Below are 23,390 nucleotides of genomic sequence, written 5' to 3'. Positions count from 1 at the left end.
CGCGATGCGTTTGTGCTAACCCTAAAAGTGGTCTAAAGAAGCACGATCGAAACCGCGCGCGAAATACAAACGACTAAAATTAAGGCGTGACTTTATAATTATATATACCACTGTTTCATCGCAAATTCTATAAATAAAATCACTGAAATCGTTTACTAGGAACTCAAACTGATTTTTAAAACATATATTGCCAACTTTTACCTTTCCGTTTCTTTAAAAAACGAAGGTTTTAACGAGCGCATCATATCATGCACTTGGCGTTAGACAGTAGATTTAGTTGCGCATCATATAATGCGCTTGGCGTTGAAAGGAATAATATAAAATGTTGGGACTCCTCAAACTTACCCCCAATGATTATTTTGAAGTATGATAATTTTTAGTGGTGTCAACCCCGTCCTTCGACGGCAGTGGTGTTTGTGATTCGCCTTCAGCCTCGGCCGGCCGATGGGGCCCGCTTCACTTTGCCCCCGCCTACACTCTCGTCGTTCTCACGAGTACGACCGCTTTCGATCCGTCTTCCCGTTATATACCGCCGCCGTCTAGGGATCGCGTCCCTTCGTTCGATCTGCGCACTCTTGACCCAACATGACTCGATGTCATAACGTTACGCACTCTTTTAGCACCCTCTCGTGTCCGATGCGATCGTTTCGTACGTCCGTCGACTGTTCCTATTCAATGTCGACGATGTTTATGAACAACGCTACCACTGAACATTTGGAACGTCTAAAAAATACAAATACAAAAGTGTCGTTAATACGTAATTTACAATCCATATTGTTGCGACTGATGTCATTTAGATTGCAAATAATTTGCAAACGACAATGATAAATGTTAAAAATATTATAAGAATTAAGTTAATTGATCGAAAAAATTAAATAAAAGTGATCTGTAGGTAGTGTAAGTGATTGACGTTGCACTTTTGGATACATTTTGTCAAATTTATTGTTTTAAATAGCTGTAAAAAGTATTCGAAGAAAAGATGTCAAAGTTTTTTTATTATTATTAGTTATTTAAAACAAATAAGTTGTAGGATTAAATGATTTCACTTTCAAATAAGTTTATAGACGTAAAGTCAAAATATTGTCTTTTTATTGTTCCCTCCCCCCTCATACATAAGGCACTTATTTTGATTCTGATTTTTGCTATTTATTGCATCTATCCCACTTACTCGTATCTAATCGAGCATTTTAAAAATAAAATTACATACTAGTATTTCGAAACACAAGCGATTTTTTCGCATATGAGAGTTTTTAGTGTTTCACTAAAATAATTGTTTTATTTTACTGACTACTGAAGAATCTGCAAAATATTTTATAAAACTAAACTATTATTATTTATACACTTTTATCACGAAAAATGCTTACGTTGACATAAGAAAGTTTTGTGCAACATCATAGTGACAATTTGGTGAAAATTACACACAGCGACCATAGGTGACTAGTTGTCAAATATATTTTACTTTTAATTCCAACTGCTTTATATTTTTTTTATTTTCAATTAAAAATTGTGTAATTATAGGAAATGTAAGTGTAAATTACTAGTAAAATTGTAAAATATTTTTAAATTAAAATCATATTAACATATGTTATACATACAGACATTATTATTTTTTTATATATATTTTGACGTATTAAAAATATACATAAATGTGTATATTGATACAGGAGGATGTCTGGTAACCTATAACTAATTCGCTAGTCGAAATTTTAGACGAAAGAAATATTTTTATCTGTAAATGCATCCCCGTTGCGTGAAATTTAATCACGCCAAAGGTCTCATTTATAAAAAAGGGCAAGGCTGTTAAAAAATGATATATTATATTTTGTGAAAAATATTTTTCTTAACACTTAATGAGCTGGATTCCGATTAACAAGCTTTTCGGGACTGCGATCGTACAGCTGGACACGTGTTAACACGCTTTTATGAAACTCAATCTTTAACAGACTTACTGACATCTTATTATTATTTTAGGGCACCAAGAGGGGTTAATTATATTTTAGATAGTATATTCTTCTAACAGATGTCGATAATATATTTCTTTCCATACAAAATTAAATAATTAGTAATTTGTTTTTGTTAAAAAAAAAATATCTTTTCGATTATCCTAAATAGGTGTATATAAATGTCATGCCATAACGAATTCTCATTTTGAATCGATGCTGACAAATACTAGGTATTTTGCAAAAGCTGAAAGATTTTTTCCCTTTTGCGAATGAAAAGTTCTCATTGGTATTGTATTTATTGAGTGCCCACACCAATTTTTATAATTATCAGTAGTGTAGTTTTATTGATATGACAATTTGAAAATTGCTATTATTTGTCACTTTTTTCAATCGCGCGCAAATATGTAAGCTGTATCTGTTTTATTTCGCGTGAAAGTGTGTCGCATTAAGTGTTAAGAGATGTCACTAGCTAAAATTTAATTTTGCAACACGGAATATTAAGTTGCCTGAAGTTGACGTATGGGAAATTAAAAAACGGAAAATTTGGTTGCCCGCCGATCACAATCCAGAAAAAAAATTCCGTAACCCAACAATTTAGTGTTAACTGAACCTCAAAAAAAAAATTTCTCCAAAAAATTACAATTTTAGCATCTATTCACATATTTTACGATTGTCGTAGTTCTTGCGATAGTTCTATGCCAAAAATAGGTCTATACATAATTTATACATCCGATGCTCTTTTTGCACGGGAGATTCATTCCAGAACACCGTATGATAATATTACATTATTAGCCAAAAATAAAATATATAGCTCCAATAATTTTATGATTTGTAGAAAATAATCATTTATTAATTAATGAAGTAATATGGCTGAACTTTTAAGCGATAAATAAAAATAAAAGAAGTTTTATTACTCAAAATCCACTCTAAATATAAAATTCTCAAAGTATAATGTATCGAATATTTTTTTAATTTATACATAAAAACATTTCATATAAACGAAGTAATAAATTTACTAAATAATAGCGAGAAACCATTCATCACTGAAATATTTTATTGTGAGACATTCTCGAGTATCTTACATAAAATCATGATGTTTCACTGGTTTTAAACACGAATTCGGGTTTTACTCATAATTCTGTTTTAGTTAGTTCTTTATATGATTCTCGATAACATGCCCTAATCACTCAAATCTCGTTGAAATTGTACAGCACGTTTGACGTTGTGATCATTAGTGAGAAAATGAGTTCCAAGTTTATTGGCTAGTTAAAGACAGTCTCGAATTCAAATTGGAATCACTTCTCTATCATCGCTTCTATGAACTAATGCAAAATCAACCTTGAAAAATCTATAAAATTTGCTCATAATTTAAAGCTACGTCAGCTGTCAATTCTGCAATGTCTTCAACTATTAAATTTTAAAGCATGTGATGAAAGTAATTTTACTCATTTTGGCCGAAGTTGTTTGCAATGTTTCAGATAAAGCCAAATCAGCATTTTTACCAGTTTATTGGTGTAATATTTTTAAGAGCTTAATGAGCAAACACACGTGCATACTAAAACGTTTAAATCCAAACTAAATATTATAGTATAAAATATATAATATAAAAACGAAACTAATCGGGAACCTAATATATTCTCAAATAAAATGTTTATTGTTTTTACCACAAATCACAGATATTAGACATTTTCTAAAGCTCCCAGCATAAGCATTAGCTGATTTTTATAAAAAATCTTGAAGAAAATAGTGAGGTTGGTTTGCATTTTTTTACGAAACGAGGCTCATTAAGCTACGCAACTCGACATTTTTGGATATTTTACTTACAAACGTTTCTTTGTTTTTTTTTTTGTATATACAGTAGGTTCTCGAGTTACGCGGTTTCTACTTACGCGGATTCGTAGTTACGCGGTTAAAAATTTCGAAAATTTAAAATTTGTTATAATATCGATGTTGATATAGATTTGCGCTTAAATTTTTGTTCCTGGTTGATAATGCACCGGGACATCCACCGTGTGATCACGAACATATCAAAATAGCATTTTTGCCCCCAAATACGACCTCTATAATATTATACAACCTATGGATCAAGGTCTAATACAAAGCTTTAAAAAATATTACTTAAGGACAATTTTTAGAAATGCCATAAAGGTAACTGAAGGGCAAACAGTATATCACTCACACAGTTTTTGAAAGAACACAATATTTATGAAGCTGTTAAAAATATTGGTGTTGCCTGGAATGAAATTGTAAAGTCTACCATGAAAAACGTTTGGAAGAAGCTTACTCCTCAATTTTTTGAAGTTGTTGAAGACCCCATGCAGGAAGATAACATAATTAATGATCTTGTTGAAATGACAAACCAATTAAATTTAAATCTCAATGAAAATGATTTCATTGAATTGTTAGAAAGTCATAGAGTGGAATTAAACAATGAAGATTTAATAGAACTTGAAGAATATAGAAACAACGGCGGTGATTCAGAGGAGGAAGTCAAAGAAACAAAAGAATTTGAGTACAAAAAATGAAAGAATGCCTCAATTTGATAGACCAAGGAATGGCTGGTTTAAAAGTACAAGATCCTGACATTTATCGGTTTGAGAAAGCCAATAAAGCAGTTCAGGACGCTATTTCCTGTTATAAAAATATCTATTATGAGAAAAAAGATCTAGTGTACAATCTTCACTAGATAAAAGAAATCCAACACCTAAAAATATTGAAATGGAATAGTATAGACATTATGACATGATATTTTAATGAATATGTATGTATAAATATTATTTTTATGTTTCTTGTTTTATTTTGTTAAAAAAGTTAAGATTATAATGTGTGTAGACATTTTACACACAGAATAAATTTTTATAATGCTTTTTTTTTCATTTTAACCTAATGTATACATGCAAAAAGACGGCATTTAGTTCTTTTAAGTATCGTTCGGATGATTGGGGGAATGTATTAATATTTAATACATATCGGATGAGTATTCCTCTACTTACGCGATTTTCGACTTACGCGAATTTTTCTGGAACGAATTAACCGCGTAAGTCGAGAACTTACTGTATCATATATTGAATAAAAATCACAAAAATATTTGAGCCAAAGTATAAGCTCAATTTTAATTTATGACCATTAATCTTTCAATGGTTATGTCACAAAAAATATTAGTAATTACTTGAAAAATAATTGAAAAAAAATATAAGAAAATTAGTGTAAAAAAGTGTTTTCTCTGTGAAGTCGAACATAAATAACGTTATAAATTATTTTTAAATATAAATGTTAGTGCAAAGCATAATAATATGATGGTAATAATGTATTAATGTCCTTTAATAGTATTGACCATCTATCAATTAAATAACCGACCGTCTGAATTGCTATCCATGTCAATTGATTGTTTTATAGAACGTTTTCATTTATCAGATTGCGGGATGGAGCAGCGTGCTAATTGTCGATCCAATGAATCGCTGGCAACGAGCGATGAATATGAGTTTGTAAACACATCAGCTAACAAGCCTCTGTCGAATCCTCAGCTCCAAACCGAAACCACCGCATCTGAACTCGAAAGGACGCTGACTGAGGTAAGAGTATGATAAAATCCAACACATTAATATCTGTATTTTTTTTATACATGTTATCAAAATATGCACTTAATAAAATTGTTTATGTGTGTGTATATAATATATTAACATGTGTTTTTATAAATCACACATATATTTTTATTGTATGTACATACTATATATATACGCTTGTAACACGACTATATTATAATTGTTTTTTTTTGTGATAAGAAACATATAAAGTTTCGAGTTACTGTTATGGTGGGATAAATGATTAAAACTATACGTGTACTAATTCAGTAATCAATTGGGTTCGTCGGGCTAAAAGCTGGTTAGTGAAACGTATATAATGTTAAATCATATTAATAATATTGTAAATTAGATTGTCTATATATATTGGATTAGTTGATTAATGTGTTTATATTTTTTACAAAAATATGGAGTAAGTTTTATTTTTAATTTAATACAAGATTAAGTAATCAATGCTTTTGAACATTTATACTTTGCTTAGAACATAAAATACAAAATTATCAATATCGAAGTATGTTTTAAGCAATCGCAGCAAGAGCGAGCACTGATATTCACGTTTTCTTATTAATTAATTTAATCTGATTCTTAACCCTTTCACCACCGTTGATATTTTTGCACGCCATTTTGAAATTTGTTAATATGTAGGCAGCACCATTTATGGCATATTTAAAAAATATTATGGTCCAATAAACTCAAGTGATTTACAACCTTAAATTATACTAGATACTCATATTATTAGGCTCAAAGATTTATGGCACCTTTAGATGCCCAATGAGTACTGTCGATTTTCGTGATGATAATGAGATATCTGCTGAGATAGATATATTTAATATGAGGACATTGATTTAAGGTGTGACTAGTTTTATATTTATTTAATTACATATTAAAAAATATAACATTTTTCCATTCTAAAAATTATTGTTGAAGATCACTTTCATAACATGTCAATGGCTTTGGTAGGGGTGATATACGTAGTATGAAGGTGAGTCAAATGAAAACCTTAATATTTTTTGTCTCGTTTATTGAACTAAATGGTATAAAACTACGTAATGGTATATCTCAAGAAAAAAACATGGGCTGAGTGCACAGTCACTTGTACACGCCTGCTACACTTATTTCTTTTCATTTTCTTTCCTACAATGTGCCTGATCTAGTCAAGATTTCTGCTATAAGATTCGTGTTGATTCTGAACTTTATAGTCCACTTGTACACTTGCTAAAATAACAGACACGCATCACCATACTTGCATTCATGGATAAATTTCAATATATTTCACCCATGAAAACGAATGATGAGAGTGCTGCTCCGTTCTTACAGATATTGCACTAAGGCAGGGGTTCCCAACCTTTTTGTATCCTAGAGCGCATTCTAAAATATCAGTAGGTCGGCGGGCACCACATTTTCTTCATATGTGGGAAATGCACGAGAGACTTGATCTACAGATTTTATATCAACCAAACCTATTTTACGTTAAAAGAGTTTCGGAGCTTATCATTTTGACTATATTTTTGTATTTTCTCTGTTACGCCAAATTCAAAGAATTCAATATTTCCACGGTGTCTGTGAAAAAACCCAAATCTACCAGTCAGCAAGAGTCAATTAGTTCATTATATTTTTCATTTTTATCGTTTATAAATGTTTTTATTTCTTCAATTAAGCTCACAAATCTTGTAAGAACTTTACTTTTACTGAGCCAATGTACTTCAGTATGCAGAATGAGATCATGTTCTTTTTCTTCAGTATCTTCTAACAGGGCCTTGAAAAGTCGGTGTTGCAATGGAGCTGCTCGAATAGAATTGATTATTTTTGTTACTATTTTCATAACATGTTCAAAGGGCAGCATTTTACAACACAGAGCTTCCTGATGGATAATACAGTGGTAGGACATAAAGTTTAAAAATGATATATCTTTCCTGCAGAGGGGAATAAATCCTTTATTTTTACCAATCATTGCTGGTGCCCCATCGGTGGTTATCGCAGACAGCTTGTGCAAGGGAATGTTTATCGACTTGGCGTATGTTCTGAATGTATTATAAATATCCTCACCCTTCGTCTGTCCTTTCATTTGTAATATTTGCAACAGATCCTCTTTTACTTTGAAGTTACTAAATACCATTCTCACCATAACTGCTAACTGTGCGGTGTCTGATATATCTGTTGACTCGTCGAATTGTAGCGAGAACCAGTCTCATATTTCCAAGTCAGTCTTTAACTGAGTTTGCATATCTGTTGAAATTGCATGTATTCTTTTTGTGACGGTGTTATTTGACAACTGTAAGTCTTGAATTGCTGGCATAATCTCACGTTTGTTAGAAAATCCCTCAAACAAACAATTGGCACCAGTCAGAAATGCTTCTTTTAACATCTCACCATCCTGGAAAAGTTTTTTCTTTTTTGCGAGCATGTGAGAAATGTCGAAAAAAGCAATGGTGGCTTTTTTAGAATTTTTAACATATCTAGTGAAAACAGTCTGTTGGGTGATTAGACTTGATTTTAGTTGATTTATTTTTTTCTTTCTTACTTCAGATTTGAGTGGATAATTCATATCAAAAGTGGCATGATTTGTCTGAAAGTGACATTCAACATTATGTTTTTTCGGCACTGAAACACTACTGCCACACATCAAGCAAACGCATTTATCTTTCAAATTAACAAAACAATATGATTCCTCCCAGTCAGTGTTAAACTTTTAGGTTCGTTGTCTTTCACTCGGTCCACTTATTTTAGGACTAAAAAAATAAAAAATAAATAGTAATTGAACTACAATACAATATCAAAATTATACCGCACGTCTGTTTTACATTGTATGCATATACGTATAATAACATAATTATTCCACCACCATAATAGTTTACATATCTCGCTTATAGTCCGTTTAAAATCCTTATACCTGCACTACTCTCTCGAAGTTAGCCAAGGACGAAGAATGTAGTGGGTTACTTCGGTCGATTTCGGTTCTGCCTGCTCTATAATCTCTCGGAAGTTATCCGAGGTTTACCAACAACGGCGAGAGAAGTGGGGGTAATTCAGTCGACTTGGCCAGCTTCGAGCGCTTCCGAACATTGTCGGCATTTGTTCCGAGTCAAAGGGACTGAAGTCGGAGCTACTCTTTCAAGGGCGAGTAGCGAGATACTTCCCCTTTCGCTCTCTCGCGTGTTAAGGGACGAGAGTAAGAGAGATAATGGCATGGTGGTTCGCATACTGAGATAAAACAAGTAATTCGGTTCTATTTAATTTTTATTTCATTCATTATTGTGATAGGCGGTACAATGTGGTCACAGGAGCAAACGATCTGTTTTTTAGAACTACTTCAGTCGAAGACATGTATTTGGGACCCAAATAATGGAGGGCACAAAGACAAAAAAATGGTCCACGATGCCTGAGTGCTAATCCAATTAACAAATAAAAAGGAAGAATCCATTTTTGCCACTTGCCATTTTGATTTTTTTGTGTTCAAAACACGCACATAGTTATAATACGCAAGAGCGCATAGAGCAGTGACAGCTGCCGTCTGTACGTCATCCATGCTGGAAAGCGCGCGCGTGTGAAATTCCCGAGAGTGGAGCGCTACTCGAAGTCGGCGATCTCGGTCGACTTCAGTTGTAGTTTCGTTTCGGACAACTTCGAGAGAGTGTAGTGGAGACATAACATAAATAAAAATAATTGAAATTTTTATTTAGTGTTTGTGAAAAAAATTCTATTGCGGTCGAATAGTAGCGGGCGCACACAAATCGGTCCGCGGGCGCCATGGCGCCCGCGGGCACGGGTTTGGGAACCCCTGCACTAAGGAATAATATGTTATAGGCAATGGAAATTAATCAATCTCGGGTTCTTGACCACTAAAAGCTAAAAGTTTCAACAGTTTGCGACAACCAAGAACCAAGATACATTGCATGGTGTAAGATCTCTTATTTGACTTACGTTTATGCTAAACTTTTAATAAAATAAAACCATTTTATTCCTAACAGTCGCATTTTTTATTAACATATGTACATAAAATAATTTAACAGCGATAAACAAAAATATTATTGGGCTAGCTATCTCGATCAGATAATACTGCTCGGAAATGTCATTGAAATATATAATACTCCGAATAAGTAGTGTGCGATCGAGTCAAGTATATTATATTGTTATAATCATATTTTAGATATATATTTTATTTACTCAAGATAAAGGAAAATATAATATTCTTGTGTGAAATCGATTTTAGGTGTTGTTAGAGACGCAGACGCCAAACTCGGAGGAAAACTCTAAGAGCAAGTCGTTCGTGGAGACCAATGCTCCTAGCACCCTCGACCTGCACAGGGAAATATCCGATTTGAACATTTGCAGCAGCATGAGCTCGTCCAGCATGACAGATGGCACAGGATTTTGCTCCTTGGATAACTTGGACACACTGGACGACAGCGTGGGTGCCGGGCAGCTGTTGGAGGTATCGTAGCAAACTTTTATTGATTTTCTTGTCATATACGACATGGTCAACATTTGACGTGCTTGAACGCGTTGACCAATGAAAATAATGTTTATCACTTGATTACATAGTGATTCATTTCTTTTGTAACTCGGACGTGTTGTGGGTGGAAATTTAGGTTATGGCATTCTGCTATTATCAACGTTAATTGGGATGACAATAACTCAATGTCATGCCTATGATCAAGATCATTTATAATTACATTTATTTATAAAATAATCCAAGGATTGAATTGCTTTGTCATGGTAAATAATATCACTGTACTCTCTCATGTGAAAAGATTGATTATTTTTATAATAAACAATAATTCAATGGTACAAAGGTTTTATGTAATTGTTGACTTTTGTAACCGTAGTATCTTTTGGGGCAAAATTCTTGTGCCTTATCATTTTTAAACTGGAAACAAATATACTAATAGACACCAATACTACTAAAATATACGATTGACTTACAGTATTTTATTTTGATTGATAAGTTGCTTTCATATCTGACTTTGCTTGAGTTTTGTTCCCAATTATATAGTAATTATAAAGGTACCTAATGGTATTTAAAAAAAATTTGCATTGTTATAGAAATATGCAGAAAAACACTATAAAAGCATTTCATATTGCTTGTTGTATAAAATACAAGAAATTTGTAAGTGGAATTTTTAATTTAACTTATTTTTCCTTTAGGATTCGTGCAGAGTCGTGGGGAGTTCCAAATTTTATCCGAGAAAACTCGCCAAAGAGGATGAATCGCCAATCACGCCCATATCACCCAAAGAGAAGCAAGACCACATGAAACCAACGGACAGTGACGAAGAAGGTAGTATTAATGTCGTTTCATAAATTTCATTACGATTCTTTCAATCTAGCATTTTTCACAGTGTCAGACGTCGATCAAGAATGCACAGTTTTCAGCGGCGTGAGCTACCTCGGAGCGGCAACCATCAACGCTCCCAAGTCGGAGCAAGAGATACAAAGGAACATGGCGATGCTCAGCGAACAGAAAGAAAGCGAAATGGGCATAGCGGTGTCCGTCTCGATACCGACCTGCTCTCAGGGCTTAGTCGTGTAATTAAACTATCTCATGTTTGATATTATTTTTCAATACATTATATAATACTAACCGTTGATTTTAAGGTTGTACGACGCCAACACAAACGCGGTGATGGCTCGCTACGCTGTTCTCAGAATCTTATTTTACGCGAGGGGTGCAGCCAACACTCCTCAAGCGCCGTGCTTTGCATTTACTTGGTCTCATGGAGACACAAAAGAATCTGCCATATTTCAATGCCATGTTTTTAGGTATAAACCGGTCCGATTAGCACTTCGACGCTAATGAGTACTTATATTTGAAATTCGCTTTGTATGTTTTAGGTGTCATATTGCCGAAGCTGTCTCTCAAGTATCTAGTAAGTAAAACTGCTTTAATTTTTTTTATAACGAATTGTTTGTAATATTTTTTAATTTGATAGGTTGCTTTGCAAAGGCATTCGAAAGAGTTCCTCGTTCTATGACGTCTTCGTTAACTAGCGAATGCACCATGAGCGGCTCACTCTTTTCTGTGCCCGGAAACCCTTTGAATGAAGCTTCAATTTCAAGACAGTTGATGCACGTCCTTGAATGTAGCATGGAGATCAGAGAAAGTGATCCTAAGGTAATTAAAAAATATTAAATCATCAACCAAGAACTTTTTCTAAAGTAAATATTTTCAGGGTACATTCAGCATTGTTCCCAAAGAGAGAATCGGTTTTAAGCTCCGCGCTGGAGCAGACAAGCAAGTGGTTATTACAGTGCAGCAAGTTTCACCGAATGCTCAACTTGGATTTGAGTCACAGGTATTAATGATCTATAAGTAAATAATAAATAATATTTCTACATCACTTATTTTATAAAACAGAATATGACCACTTCTCAACTCTCGTTGCCTGGTGGTGGGCTTGTGATTGAGCGATGTTTCGGAGTTTTACTCGCTCCTGGACGCAACGTTAAACATTCTGATATGCAACTTTTGGAAATGGTAAATATTTTATTTTTTAAATATATTTATATATTTTATCAATATTGGCCACAGATGCCGTTGTGATCTTACTTTTAAATGAACATATGACGTTTCGAAGAGTGACAGACTCTGAAACGACACACTCATTTAAAAGTATGATCGCGATGACATCTATAGCCAATATTTTAAAAATATATAACTTGCGATAAAATTTTTAAATCTAATATATATATATTTATATTTAGATCAACAGTGGTGGATGTGCCGGTACAGTAGGTACATCATGTTCCATCAGTGCTCTATGGAACTCCTTAGAACCAGCGTTTTCTCTATTGAACGTCGGCTCTCAAGATCCTATTCCTGTTTATATAACAGTGGCTGTCGATTTAGTCATACGCGGTATGAGAGAGCCCATCAGACTAGTTGTTGAGACTCCAGTTAAGGTGTATCCAAATACGGAGCGATTTTGGTCCATGTTCGGTACTAAGCGTCCGCTCATACAACAATTCTTCATAAACATGAAAGAAGTAAGTTATTTTCTTTATCTTTTTTTGCAGACCTAGAATGTGAATAATGATATCTTTGATTTTAGAAAACTGATGCATATGGCATACAGTACGAAGTCATCAGTCTTGAGACTTCGGGTGAATTGGATAGGAATAGACTCAATCTCACTTTGAATTTGTCCAACTTGTTACCTTCACCGCTGACTGCTCAACCTGCACCTCCTAGTCCCGATGATGATGTTTCGGGTATTTGATTAAAAATATATTATAATTTTTTATTTATTTATTTAGTTAGTATTTGTAATCTATATCATTTATTTTTAATTATTGCTATTTAAATATACAACTCATTGATTATATTAATATTAATATTTCCTCTCTGGCAAATCATTAAGCCTGTGGCATCGACCTGCGTCTGTCTCTAAATGTCAGTAATTTCTTTAGTGTCTTTGATATGTCAAGATTTATCATCCTGATATTTCTATATATTTATTCATAGACCTCAAACAAAAAAATTATATAAAAACAATTTGTGTCCTAATGAGAGTAGAGATTAGTCAATATATTTTACGAAGCTTTATTGCCAATTTTCTTTTTTTCTATATATGTTTGCCGTGTAAGCTATTGATTCAGAAAGATCTTTGTTGTTTAGCTTAATTATCAGTTTCCTCTTCTAGTGGTGAATGTCATTTGAGCGAATTTGTTCTCATTACTTAGGCCCCTACAGATATTTGGATGTAACTACGGGCTTTTTATCTGATTCAAGTAGAGCTGTTCTTTGTAGTAGGAATATCTGCAATGAATACTAAAAATATAGAGTTGGTCCATTGACTCTTCCTTGTATAACTCTTAAGATGTTTTTTCCTTCATAGTTAATATAGAAGTAATCATTATTATTTTAAATATTTTCTATCTAAATTTTTATGATTGTATGATTATTCACTTAAAAATTAGCATTATTGAATTACTATTATTATAATGATTATTGCTTACAGATGGAGATGAACCTCTTTTGAGTGGCACTGGCGAAGTATCTAAGGAGGTTTGCGAAGTTGTATTGGAGAGTTGGGCTCAAGTCTTAAAAAGGTAATGATCTATTGAAAAAAATATTTTAGCTCTTTTTGTATTGTCTTATTTGTATCCTTCTTTTCGTACACAGTTGGGACAACGAAAGACCCAAAGCTCTTAGTCAGTTAGTGAAACTCGGTGTACCTGAAGCACTGAGAGGTGAAGTGTGGCAAAGGCTTGCCAGTATTGATAGCAACACGCTCATGGATACGTACAGAGTGCTCATCACTAAGGTTTTTATAATTAATAAATTATTAAATACAATTTTACATCATTTAAAACAATGAATTATTGTAGGATTGTCCTTGCGAGAGCGTCATACAAAGAGACATAGCACGCACTTTCCCAGCTCATGACTTCTTTAGGGAAGTCGGCGGCTTAGGACAGGATTCACTGTTGAGATTAGCACGAGCTTACGCCGTTTACGATACGGAAGTCGAATATTGTCAAGGGCTCAGCTTTGTCGGTGCAACTCTACTTCTTCATGTTAGTAATAATTAGATAAACTTTTAAATGACACGTTTGCTGATTTAACATTACTATCGTAGATGCCGGAAGAACAGGCGTTCTGTGTACTAGTCAAACTCATGTATGGATACGGCTTGAGGGACTTATACAAGGACGGATTCGAGGTACTCACGCTGCGGCTCTATCAGTTAAGAAAGCTTATGGAAGTATGTTGTAATTTTTTATATTTTAATTGTTGAAAATTTTTTACTAATTATGTATAATATATTATAGGAACAAGTTGCCGATCTTTGTGCCCATTTTACCAACATGGGCGTAGAACCTCATATGTTTGCATCTCAATGGTTCTTAACTCTGTTCACTGCTAGATTTCCATTGCCATTAGTGAGTATCATATTAAAGTAGTGTAATTCAATCATTCGTTTAATAACGATTGTTTTTTTTTTAGGTATTCCACATTATAGATGTATTTTTATTGCAAGGAATGGACACTCTCTTCCAAATTGCACTTGCATTGCTGATCAGATCCAAGAAAGATCTGATGCAGTTGGATTTCGAAGGCATTTTAAAATATTTCAGGTATTTTAAAAACATGTATATAAAAAAATGAATTGCATTAATGTTATTTATCGATGTAGAGTTACCTTGCCGAAGAAATGTCGCGCCGAAGAAGTATCTCGTCACATTGTGAAACAAGCTTGTTCAATCAAAGTTAAACGACTCTCTAAATATCAACAAGATTTCGAAAACTTAACCAAAGGTAAAATATTGCGATTGATTTTAATGTATGATAATATTTAACATATATTTTATTATTAGAAATTAATCAAAACGAGCAAATGGGAAATGAGTTGGAGCGGTTAAAGATGCAAAACGATCAACTTATTCAAGAAAGAACATCGTTAAGTGCTCAGTTATCGGACGTAAAAGAACAGCTTCGCCGCGAGACAGATAAAGCAAAATGCGATGCAGCTCGCAGCGCAATTATTGTCCAAGACTACAAAGACATATGCAGTAGACTCGATCAGCAGTTGGCTATTGCAAAAGTATGTTTATGGGATAGTATTAATTGTATATAAATGAAGATATTTAGTAAAAAAATAATAATTTTAGGACGCTATTCGTGGATGTAACACGTGTAATTCTAAACTAAACTCCAACGATATTAAAGAAGGTAATTTAATTTTCGGTAAAATGAACTTCTACCTAAATGATCTGAAAATTTGACTATTAAAAATTTATTAACTTGTTCTCTTAGTTCCTACTGTCCCAAAACTAGTTTTGCTATATTACTATCATCTTGTTTTCCCTCTTAAAATAAATATTTGCTTCTTATTGTCATTAAAGGATAGTCATAGAAGATCATGCTACAAGTTCACATGCTCGAATAAAAAAATTCAAACTTTGGATAGCATCTGCAATATAAATGGAATATTGTATATCTTATATATTTAATTTATGATAGATACAATACCGGAAAGCGATCTAACACTTCAACAAAGAATCAAAGATTTAGAATACGAACTAGCGCAGGTTAAATTGGCACATGTAGAAGCAATGTGTACGAATCAGGTATGTACTATTTTGTTCATAATCAATGTAATATATGTTTTGATAAGAGACTAATGCTTAAAAATTAACAGGAATTGAATCATCAGCTGAGTACGGCAGTGGCGGAGTGTCAATCTGCAATATCTAATCAAAAGCAATCGTGGTCACCGTGGTTATCTAAAACTTTAGGTAATTATGAAGTGTGATTATTTAATTCCTGGATTGACTCAATGAAAAAAATGCATTTGAGATGGAAAAATATTTGATTTTAATTTTGTTTTTTAATACCGGACAATCAAGAGGATATTTATAAAAGCTGCTCGAGTCGGCTGGCGGGAAATTATTTAGTGCGCTTGCTAAATGATTTTAGGGCACTAGAGATGGGCCTTTCATATCCGTCTTTTTTTTCAAATATAGGTGAAGATATACGCCCGGTTCTAATGTCATCTTGAACATCTTCACTCCTATCTTTGAAACATTAATTATTCAAACACTAATATGGCTTAATGTGCAGTCTTAATTCACATCAAATTTGAATATTCACTAGTTGCCTCCATGACTTCAGTGCTACAATGTCAATCCAAGAATTAAACATATCTATTGGTTATTATATAATGTAGAGTGATTATTTCATTATCGATTTATTTTTAAGGTTCAATAAAAGAAGCGGCCCAAAGTACGCGACCAACTTTTCAAACATACCTGTCGTCCACGTTCACCGCCGAATCTAACCAATCTATGCCGAATCATCATCCAATAAGAAGGCAAGACAGTTACCCCTTGTCTAATCAGCTCTTTTCGTCAGATCAACGCCGTGACTCCGAGCCAAACAGTCCCAACGCCAGGAATGTAAACATCGGGAAACGGCATTCGATGTTGGCCGATATGAACTACGGATCGAATAGACAGTACGACACAGATAAAAAGTTCACGCGGAGAAACCAAGACGTCAAAAGCATGGTGGTCAACTCTTCGTTTGGGTGATAGTCCTGATGTGTATTTAAAATATATGTTTTATACCTGAGGACCTGTTGATTATATGTGATTTTTTGTGATTATTTTTATGTTGATATTTTATATAATTTAGTGGTATATATGTAGTATTCCAGATCTATTGTTTTTTTTTGTTTATTTTAATTTTTGTTGCTAGATTACTTACATATTTAGAAACGCTTGTTATTTATAATATAATAAAACGTATTAAATTTTGATTATCTTCGGGCAATCAGAGATCTGGGTAATACATACGTTTATGAGCCATGGATGACCAAAGCATTTAGTGACGTGATTTAATTTCTAATATAGATTTTCAGTTGGAATTGTATTTTTATTCGCTAACAATGTGCAGTTTTTAGACACTAACTCAATAGGCAGTCGTTGTGCTATAGAATGGCTTACGATGTAAAGATGTGGGCGCTTGATTAATGATATATTACCTCATAACGTTTTCCCATGACGATATTCCATTTTATATTTAAAACATACGTTTTTCCTTCATTCCTTTACTTTGCGATGGTATTTAATGCTTAATTTAAAAACATACTTTAATTCGTCAATTAACTCCAATTAGTGTGTAAATTTCGGTTTTTATCTTAATCTTATGTTACTCTAATTTTGATATTATATATAATATAAATACGTAATTAATACTTATATGTTTACATCTACATAATAATACACACTATAATGCTTCTTTTAAATAATCTGTGATTAATTTCAAGATTATCTATTGGTATTAAATGTTCAAAATTTTAGAGAATTGTATTGTTATAATAAATTCAATGACAATCTTAAAGTGGCATATTTTTTTAATATTCAATTTTTATTTGTGAAGCATAAAGAATGGTAACTTGTGGTGGCTATGTGTGTGTTGATACGAAATTTATGAAATCTGTTAGTATATTTAATTCCATAATAATCATATTATACTAACAGATTTTCTGTTGCGTATTTGCTAAAAAAATGAGGTCTATTACTGAAAATGGCCTAAAAAGTACGACAGGTAAAATAGTGTCGCAAATATTTAAATAAATAAAAACCTTATAAGCGAAATTGTTCTATTTTTTATTAGTATTTGTGTGAGATGTTTCAACTTATATGTACATTTATATTTATACATGTACACTGCCATATTTATCTAACAAATTTTTATCATAATGCATACAAATAGCGATATGTATTAATTAAAAATATATATGTAATATGCATAGATTTATAATAAATATATACATATATTAAAATTCTACATAGTTACAAGACTAGGAGCGTTCCTTTAGTTAATTTTTATCACAATGATATTTTTCTATTTTGCAAGCATAATAGTGTGAAAAAAGTTTGCCATTGTTGTCGTATTGGCGGTTATACATTTTCCACGTTGGGTCAATGTTATTATTCGAATGGCGGGGAATCGTTAGCGGAGTGAGCAGAGTTGTGGCTCATTGTTTGGTTTTTATTCTATTTTATTTTTATGTTTTGAATTATAAAAAATGATTCCCTCCATAGAATTGGAAATTGTATATAGTAGGCGAGTGATTCTCGTCGAACTATCCGTGTAATGACTTGATTCTCTAAATTTATTGTTATATATATATATCTCACAAATTTATGTTATTTCAAGTTTTAAAATACGTTTTTTTCTGCAGTATATATGCTAATTTTTAACACAAGATTTCGTCTGCGTAGTAACTGACATCCTTAGGCAGTGATTAAATGTTTATAATCTTTAACAAGAAGTGTTTAAATAAACATATCACATTTTACACCTGTCTCCACGATCATACTGTGCTTGCCCAATCCATTTTGCAAAAAGAGACCACTCATTTGATTCAACACCTGAAAATGTCAGCGACATCGCAGATGAAAGATCATACCGAATATTAGCAATTATACCAGAGAAAATCGTATTTCAAAACTTTAAATACATAAAATGTAAGAGCACCGGAATGTGAATTGCACTTTGAAAAATGGCATTTAATTTTGTGATATCAATAAAATATAACTATATATAATTTTTATGGCTTTTATTTAAAATGATTAAATTTTCAACATCTATATTATAGATTTTACAATATACTAGATGTCAGTACTTGTTTTCCTTCGTACTGAATCTAGGCCGAACGGCGGCTGTTTCGGGCAACACTTATAACAAACACCAATAGCTTAAAACAGAAAGCAAAATATTCGCCGTTGTCATATTCCAAGCAAGCCCAGATCACTAATCCAAATATGTTCCTAATATAATATCAGGCATGTGCATGATTATTAATACATTTTAGAATAATGTTATAATATTCGAGACATCTTGTTTCACACATCTTAAATTATTATTAGATTGGAAAATATATATGTATATATTATGTAGTCATTCCCAAAATGAATTGGACCGGTTTGTTTGTGCAAATTCTAAGATAAAAATCACCCCAAGTCTATTTATTGAAAATCTTCAATTGCAAAATGCAAGGCGTTAACCCAATGCGTTACAACTGGGTTATCACAATCAACTACTAAGAAAGAAGTGAGACAAGTCTGTAAATCAGTGACATATATTTTATTAATTTTAATATATTATTACAGCTTACAATCGATAGATGACACTATGCATGAAGAGGGCCTACTGCGGGGCCTTGAAAAAATATATACAGGCCCTTTCAAAAATTTTTTTGCAATAATAATGAAAATGATTTTATTAATTATTTAATCAAATATTAATTTTTTTGATATCATTTAAGATACATTTATTTTGTACTTCTAATTATATTTTTAATTACATAAAATACATTAAAAAATCGTATTTATAGTTATTATCACAAACTTTTTATAATTAATTGCTTGATCACATCATTCTTTTCCTTTCTATTTCCTTTGCTACTTCCTGTTCTATTGACAGTATAGTGAGACTTTTATATTTGCATACTTGACCTTAAATAGTTTTGTCAATTTTAATTAAGTTGACGTGTATGAAGAAACGCAACCTTATGACAGTATGCGGTACTCGGGAAAATCTTGACATCTGAGTCGGCTTTGTGGCTAGATTCTATGAAGATACGCCCTCCAGACGCCAGGAATGACATTTGTAAGACATCTGATTGGCTTTCGCCAAATGTCAGAGATTTTTGAGACAATCAGTTGACTTCGGACTGCCAACCAGTGCACTTGGGATCGCCAACTGGAGAGCAGAGCTCAGTAGCACCCTCACATCTCGAGGCCAAACACATCACGAGGTTCACTACTTGGCTGGTTCAGGCCCCAGCAAATGCCTTCATCGCAGACTTCAAGTTTCAAGATTTTGTGGTTCATAGCATCACTTTGAGCGTCCATTTGTCAAGCCTATCCTTTGATTAGCTGTCTTCCATTATCTCCTTACGGCATACTTTGTAGAGGGGCTTCCATCAATGTCCATTCAAATAAAAATTTAAATAAAGTTTTTCTGCTTGAAGAAAATTGGTACGAATTGCACTAAAACACCCTGGCGACTAGTTTTTTCCTTTTAAGTTTCGTATTGACTCCATTACACCATTAATGTTTAGGATCACCTTCACATAAACAAAGCTGATAGCTCTTTTCCATAAAAGAAAACAAGAGATCGGAGCCATTCTGAGCTCTTAAACTAAGATTTCTGCCGTTCGCTGCAAGGGTTGAAAGAGAAGGAAGAACGCCAGCTAACTGAAAGGAAGAAGAGATCAGCTTTATCAGCTAGCCAAGATAACGCATTTTCCGTCACTGCCCATGAGAGCAGAGGCTAAGAAGATTGTAAAGACGGCTCCCTAAAAAAAGTAGAAGACAGTCCCCCAGTTACCAGCCTACATTTCTTTGACAAATTAGATTAAATTTTTATGAGTTTTAGTGGTCTAAAATTTAGACCACTAAATTTAAATTTCTTAGGCTAATTATTTAGACTAAATAATTAACCTAAGAAATTGAAAATGTTGTAGATTAAGGTAATTAATTAATAATACTTAGGTTAGGTACTTAATATTATAAAAATGTATGTAACTTATTAATAAATAAAGAATCTGTTAAATTAACTTTAAAAACAAGAGTATGTCTGGCGTTTTACTAAGTTTTTACAGCCCTCCTTTAGGAATGAAAAGTGAATTTTGAATATCAAAGACAATGAAGAGAAAAAAATTATAACCGAGATGACCTAATTTGTTTTTGCTCATTTAAACAAAAATAATGGAATAAACTCACTCCAGACATTCAAGTGGCAAAAAAATACTGAATATAGTTTTTAGATCTATTGGCAATAATCCAAACATATTATGTAATATAATATATTTATTTTTCAAGAACCATATGACCAATTATATACATATATATGTATATAAATAATAAAAAAATGACAAATATATTATTTTATTGATAAAATTGAGACAATTGTATATACGTTACATAACATATGACAAGCAGCTATAAACGATTACAACTGAAAAATAATATCATTTTGACAATCGACAATGATTAAGTCTACTTTTATTTTTAATCTCATTACGCGTCTGTTAAAGCTGCTACTCCAGGAAGCACTTTACCTAAAATTTTAAATATAATATGTTAATAAATGTATAACAATTTAAATAAAAAGAGTTTTAATATACCTTCTAATAATTCTAAAGATGCTCCACCGCCAGTGGAAACGTGTGATACAAGAGACTCAGTCTTCCATTTTGCGCAACATGTTGCAGTATCTCCTCCACCTTGAATCAATATTTTTTATATAAATCATTGATTAGGAATGAAGTAAATCTCAGCATAAAATATATACCGATAATTGTGATGCATCCATTCTTTGTGGAATTAACGACTCCATCCATCAACGATCTGGTGCCGCCGGCGAATTTCTCAAATTCAAATACTCCAGCAGGACTAAAATAAGTTTAACAGTAATTCATTATTTCGTATTGTGAAATTGTTAAAAAAATATATATTTACCCGTTCCATACAATAACTTTGGCTCTAGCGATGGGTTCAGCAAACAACGCTTGAGATTTGGGTCCGACGTCAAGACCTAACCAACCATCAGGAATTCCAGATTCGATATCGGCAGTGCCAACCTTAATCGATCGTCAAATTATTAAATTTGATTAAGTAAATATTTCATAATAATATATACTTGTGCATCTTCAGCGAATTTATCTCCAGTGACAAAGTCGACAGGTAGATGAATTTGAACATTGTTAGCCTTTGCCTTTTCCAAGAGTTGTTTGACAATTTTAGCTCCCTCGGGATCGTACAATGAGCTGCCGATCTAAACGTGATTTATTTATATTGATTAATATATAATTTATTCAATATGTATTATTAGTTATAGCTTACCTTCATTCCTTGCGATTCTTTCAAGAAAGTATAAGCCATACCTCCACCGATGATCATCTCATTGACTTTGTCCAAAAGATTTTCAATCAATTGGATTTTATCGGCGACTTTCGCTCCTCCAAGTATAGCCAAGAAAGGCCTAAGAAAATATTGTATTATAAAAAAATAACCAAACAAGACTTCATTATTAATAACCTTTCTGGCTCATGTAAAGCCTTGGCAAAGTATTGCAATTCTTTCTTCAACAAAAATCCACTTGCACGTTGTTCGAATCCATCTCCCATCATTGAACTATGAGCTCTGTGAGCAGTACCTAAAATTAAATATATAAATCAATACAATTCTATTAATAGTAAATATGAATTTATTATTTGTAAATATACCAAAAGCATCGTTAACATAAAGGTCACCCAATTTTCTCAAACTGTCTCTAAACTCTTTGACTTTATCCTTATCGGCTTTGACCTTGGCCCCTTCGGCGTTGACGCCTTTACCTTCTTCTTCCAAATAAAATCTAACATTTTCAAGCAATATAACGGATCCTGGTGCAGGATTTGCGCAAGCGCCTTCCACTTCAGCTCCCACACAGTCAGACAAGAAAGTAACGTCTCTGTTCAAAAGCTTCTTCAATTCTTCAGCAACTGGTTTCAGTGTATATTTGAGATTTTTCTGTCCGTCCGGTCGTCCCAAGTGAGACATCAAAACGACCGACTTGGCGCCATTTTCTATAGCGTACTTGATCGATTCAACAGCAGCCACAATACGCTGATTATTAGTGATAACTCCTTCTTTTAATGGAACGTTGAAGTCGACTCTAAAATATATTAAAATACATTTTACTAACAGATATTTATTATTTTAAATAAATATATTAAAACTGAATTCATTTTGTGTCATTTTTGATACGAATCAAACAAATTATCGGTATAACAAGTGAAGACCGGTACTACCTAGTAACTAAATCGATTGAAAATGTCGATAAAATGTGGTTGAAATGTTACCTCATCAGGACTCGTTTGTCCTTGAGGTCCAATTTGTCGATGCTAAGCTTGTTGAGGGCCATCTTGAATGAAAACGACCGAAACGCACAGAGAAAGATGCACCGAATGTCTGACTAGTGTCAGCAATAACCTTCAGCTGTCGGAAGGTCACCCTTAGCTTTTGGTCTTAACACCTCTCATATAAATTTGGTACGTCAAAAAATATGCTTGGTATGTATAAAATATGTAGTTGAAATTTAAAAGAAAAAAATAAACTTTACACCAAATTTGAAGTTATATAAATATAAAAAAATACGTAGCTTAGAATTAAGAATATTATGTATATATATATATTTTATCTTCAACTAAAATTAAAAATGAATTTTTTTCTGTTCTACAGTGATACCTCAATTTTTGTTGACTTAGGTTATCGTCGGTTTCAGTTTTCATAGATTTTTCCGTAAAAAATTGTCTCGGTTGCCTCGGATTTCGTCGGCGTACGCTACCCGCGCGCTGCGCGTTGT

General features: G+C 32.8%; 2 protein-coding genes across 7 annotated transcripts; one reads left to right on the top strand and one right to left on the bottom strand.

Moving 5' to 3' along the window:
• The first annotated feature begins 378 nt into the window (after positions 1-378).
• GAPcenA (GTPase activating protein and centrosome-associated) lies at positions 379-16,893 on the top strand. 6 transcript variants are annotated; one of them, XM_088184440.1, is made up of 24 exons: positions 379-494; positions 5,358-5,515; positions 9,735-9,956; positions 10,670-10,802; positions 10,864-11,050; positions 11,120-11,284; positions 11,357-11,391; positions 11,455-11,636; positions 11,695-11,817; positions 11,880-11,999; positions 12,227-12,508; positions 12,574-12,733; positions 13,483-13,573; positions 13,647-13,788; positions 13,853-14,041; positions 14,104-14,229; positions 14,297-14,407; positions 14,472-14,602; positions 14,662-14,783; positions 14,843-15,069; positions 15,137-15,197; positions 15,489-15,595; positions 15,667-15,763; positions 16,227-16,893. In XM_088184440.1, the coding sequence occupies exons 2-24, from the start codon at positions 5,366-5,368 to the stop codon at positions 16,556-16,558; spliced, it is 3,495 nt and encodes a 1,164-aa protein (XP_088040566.1). In that variant the 5' UTR covers positions 379-494; positions 5,358-5,365; the 3' UTR covers positions 16,559-16,893. The 6 variants fall into 6 exon arrangements, with proteins under 6 accessions (XP_088040566.1, XP_088040565.1, XP_088040564.1 ...); XM_088184439.1 differs by having other exon boundaries at positions 10,852-11,050; XM_088184438.1 differs by lacking the exon at positions 379-494 and having other exon boundaries at positions 3,779-5,515.
• Positions 16,894-20,913: 4,020 nt separating this feature from the next.
• Positions 20,914-23,028, bottom strand: Pgk (phosphoglycerate kinase). The gene is made up of 9 exons (XM_088183796.1): positions 22,888-23,028; positions 22,270-22,700; positions 22,082-22,199; positions 21,887-22,025; positions 21,684-21,818; positions 21,503-21,624; positions 21,336-21,436; positions 21,169-21,267; positions 20,914-21,102 (listed from the first exon to the last, which is right to left on the bottom strand). Exons 1-9 carry the CDS (start codon positions 22,947-22,949, stop codon positions 21,062-21,064), a joined length of 1,248 nt encoding a protein of 415 aa, XP_088039922.1. The 5' UTR covers positions 22,950-23,028; the 3' UTR covers positions 20,914-21,061.
• Between the last annotated feature and the right edge of the window lie 362 nt (positions 23,029-23,390).

Source organism: Plectrocnemia conspersa, unplaced genomic scaffold (genome assembly GCF_051122295.1).
Source record: "Plectrocnemia conspersa isolate PC_06_02 unplaced genomic scaffold, ASM5112229v1 ptg000004l, whole genome shotgun sequence".
Taxonomy (NCBI): Eukaryota; Metazoa; Arthropoda; class Insecta; order Trichoptera; family Polycentropodidae; genus Plectrocnemia; species Plectrocnemia conspersa.
Note: the sequence above shows the minus strand (reverse complement) of the source record. Positions and strands in the feature narration are given on the sequence as shown.

Coding starts and splice junctions, on each gene's coding strand:
- GAPcenA (XM_088184436.1), top strand. CDS start 5,318: ATGTCAATTGATTGTTTTATAGAACGTTTTCATTTATCAGATTGCGGG. Junction 13,574..13,646: donor TGGGCTCAAGTCTTAAAAAG/GTAATGATCTAT, acceptor TTTCGTACACAG/TTGGGACAACGAAAGACCCA. Junction 14,784..14,842: donor TTTCGAAAACTTAACCAAAG/GTAAAATATTGC, acceptor TTTTATTATTAG/AAATTAATCAAAACGAGCAA.
- Pgk (XM_088183796.1), bottom strand. CDS start 22,949: ATGGCCCTCAACAAGCTTAGCATCGACAAATTGGACCTCAAGGACAAA. Junction 21,625..21,683: donor AATTCGCTGAAGATGCACAA/GTATATATTATT, acceptor CGATCGATTAAG/GTTGGCACTGCCGATATCGA. Junction 21,103..21,168: donor ATCTTTAGAATTATTAGAAG/GTATATTAAAAC, acceptor TTAAAATTTTAG/GTAAAGTGCTTCCTGGAGTA.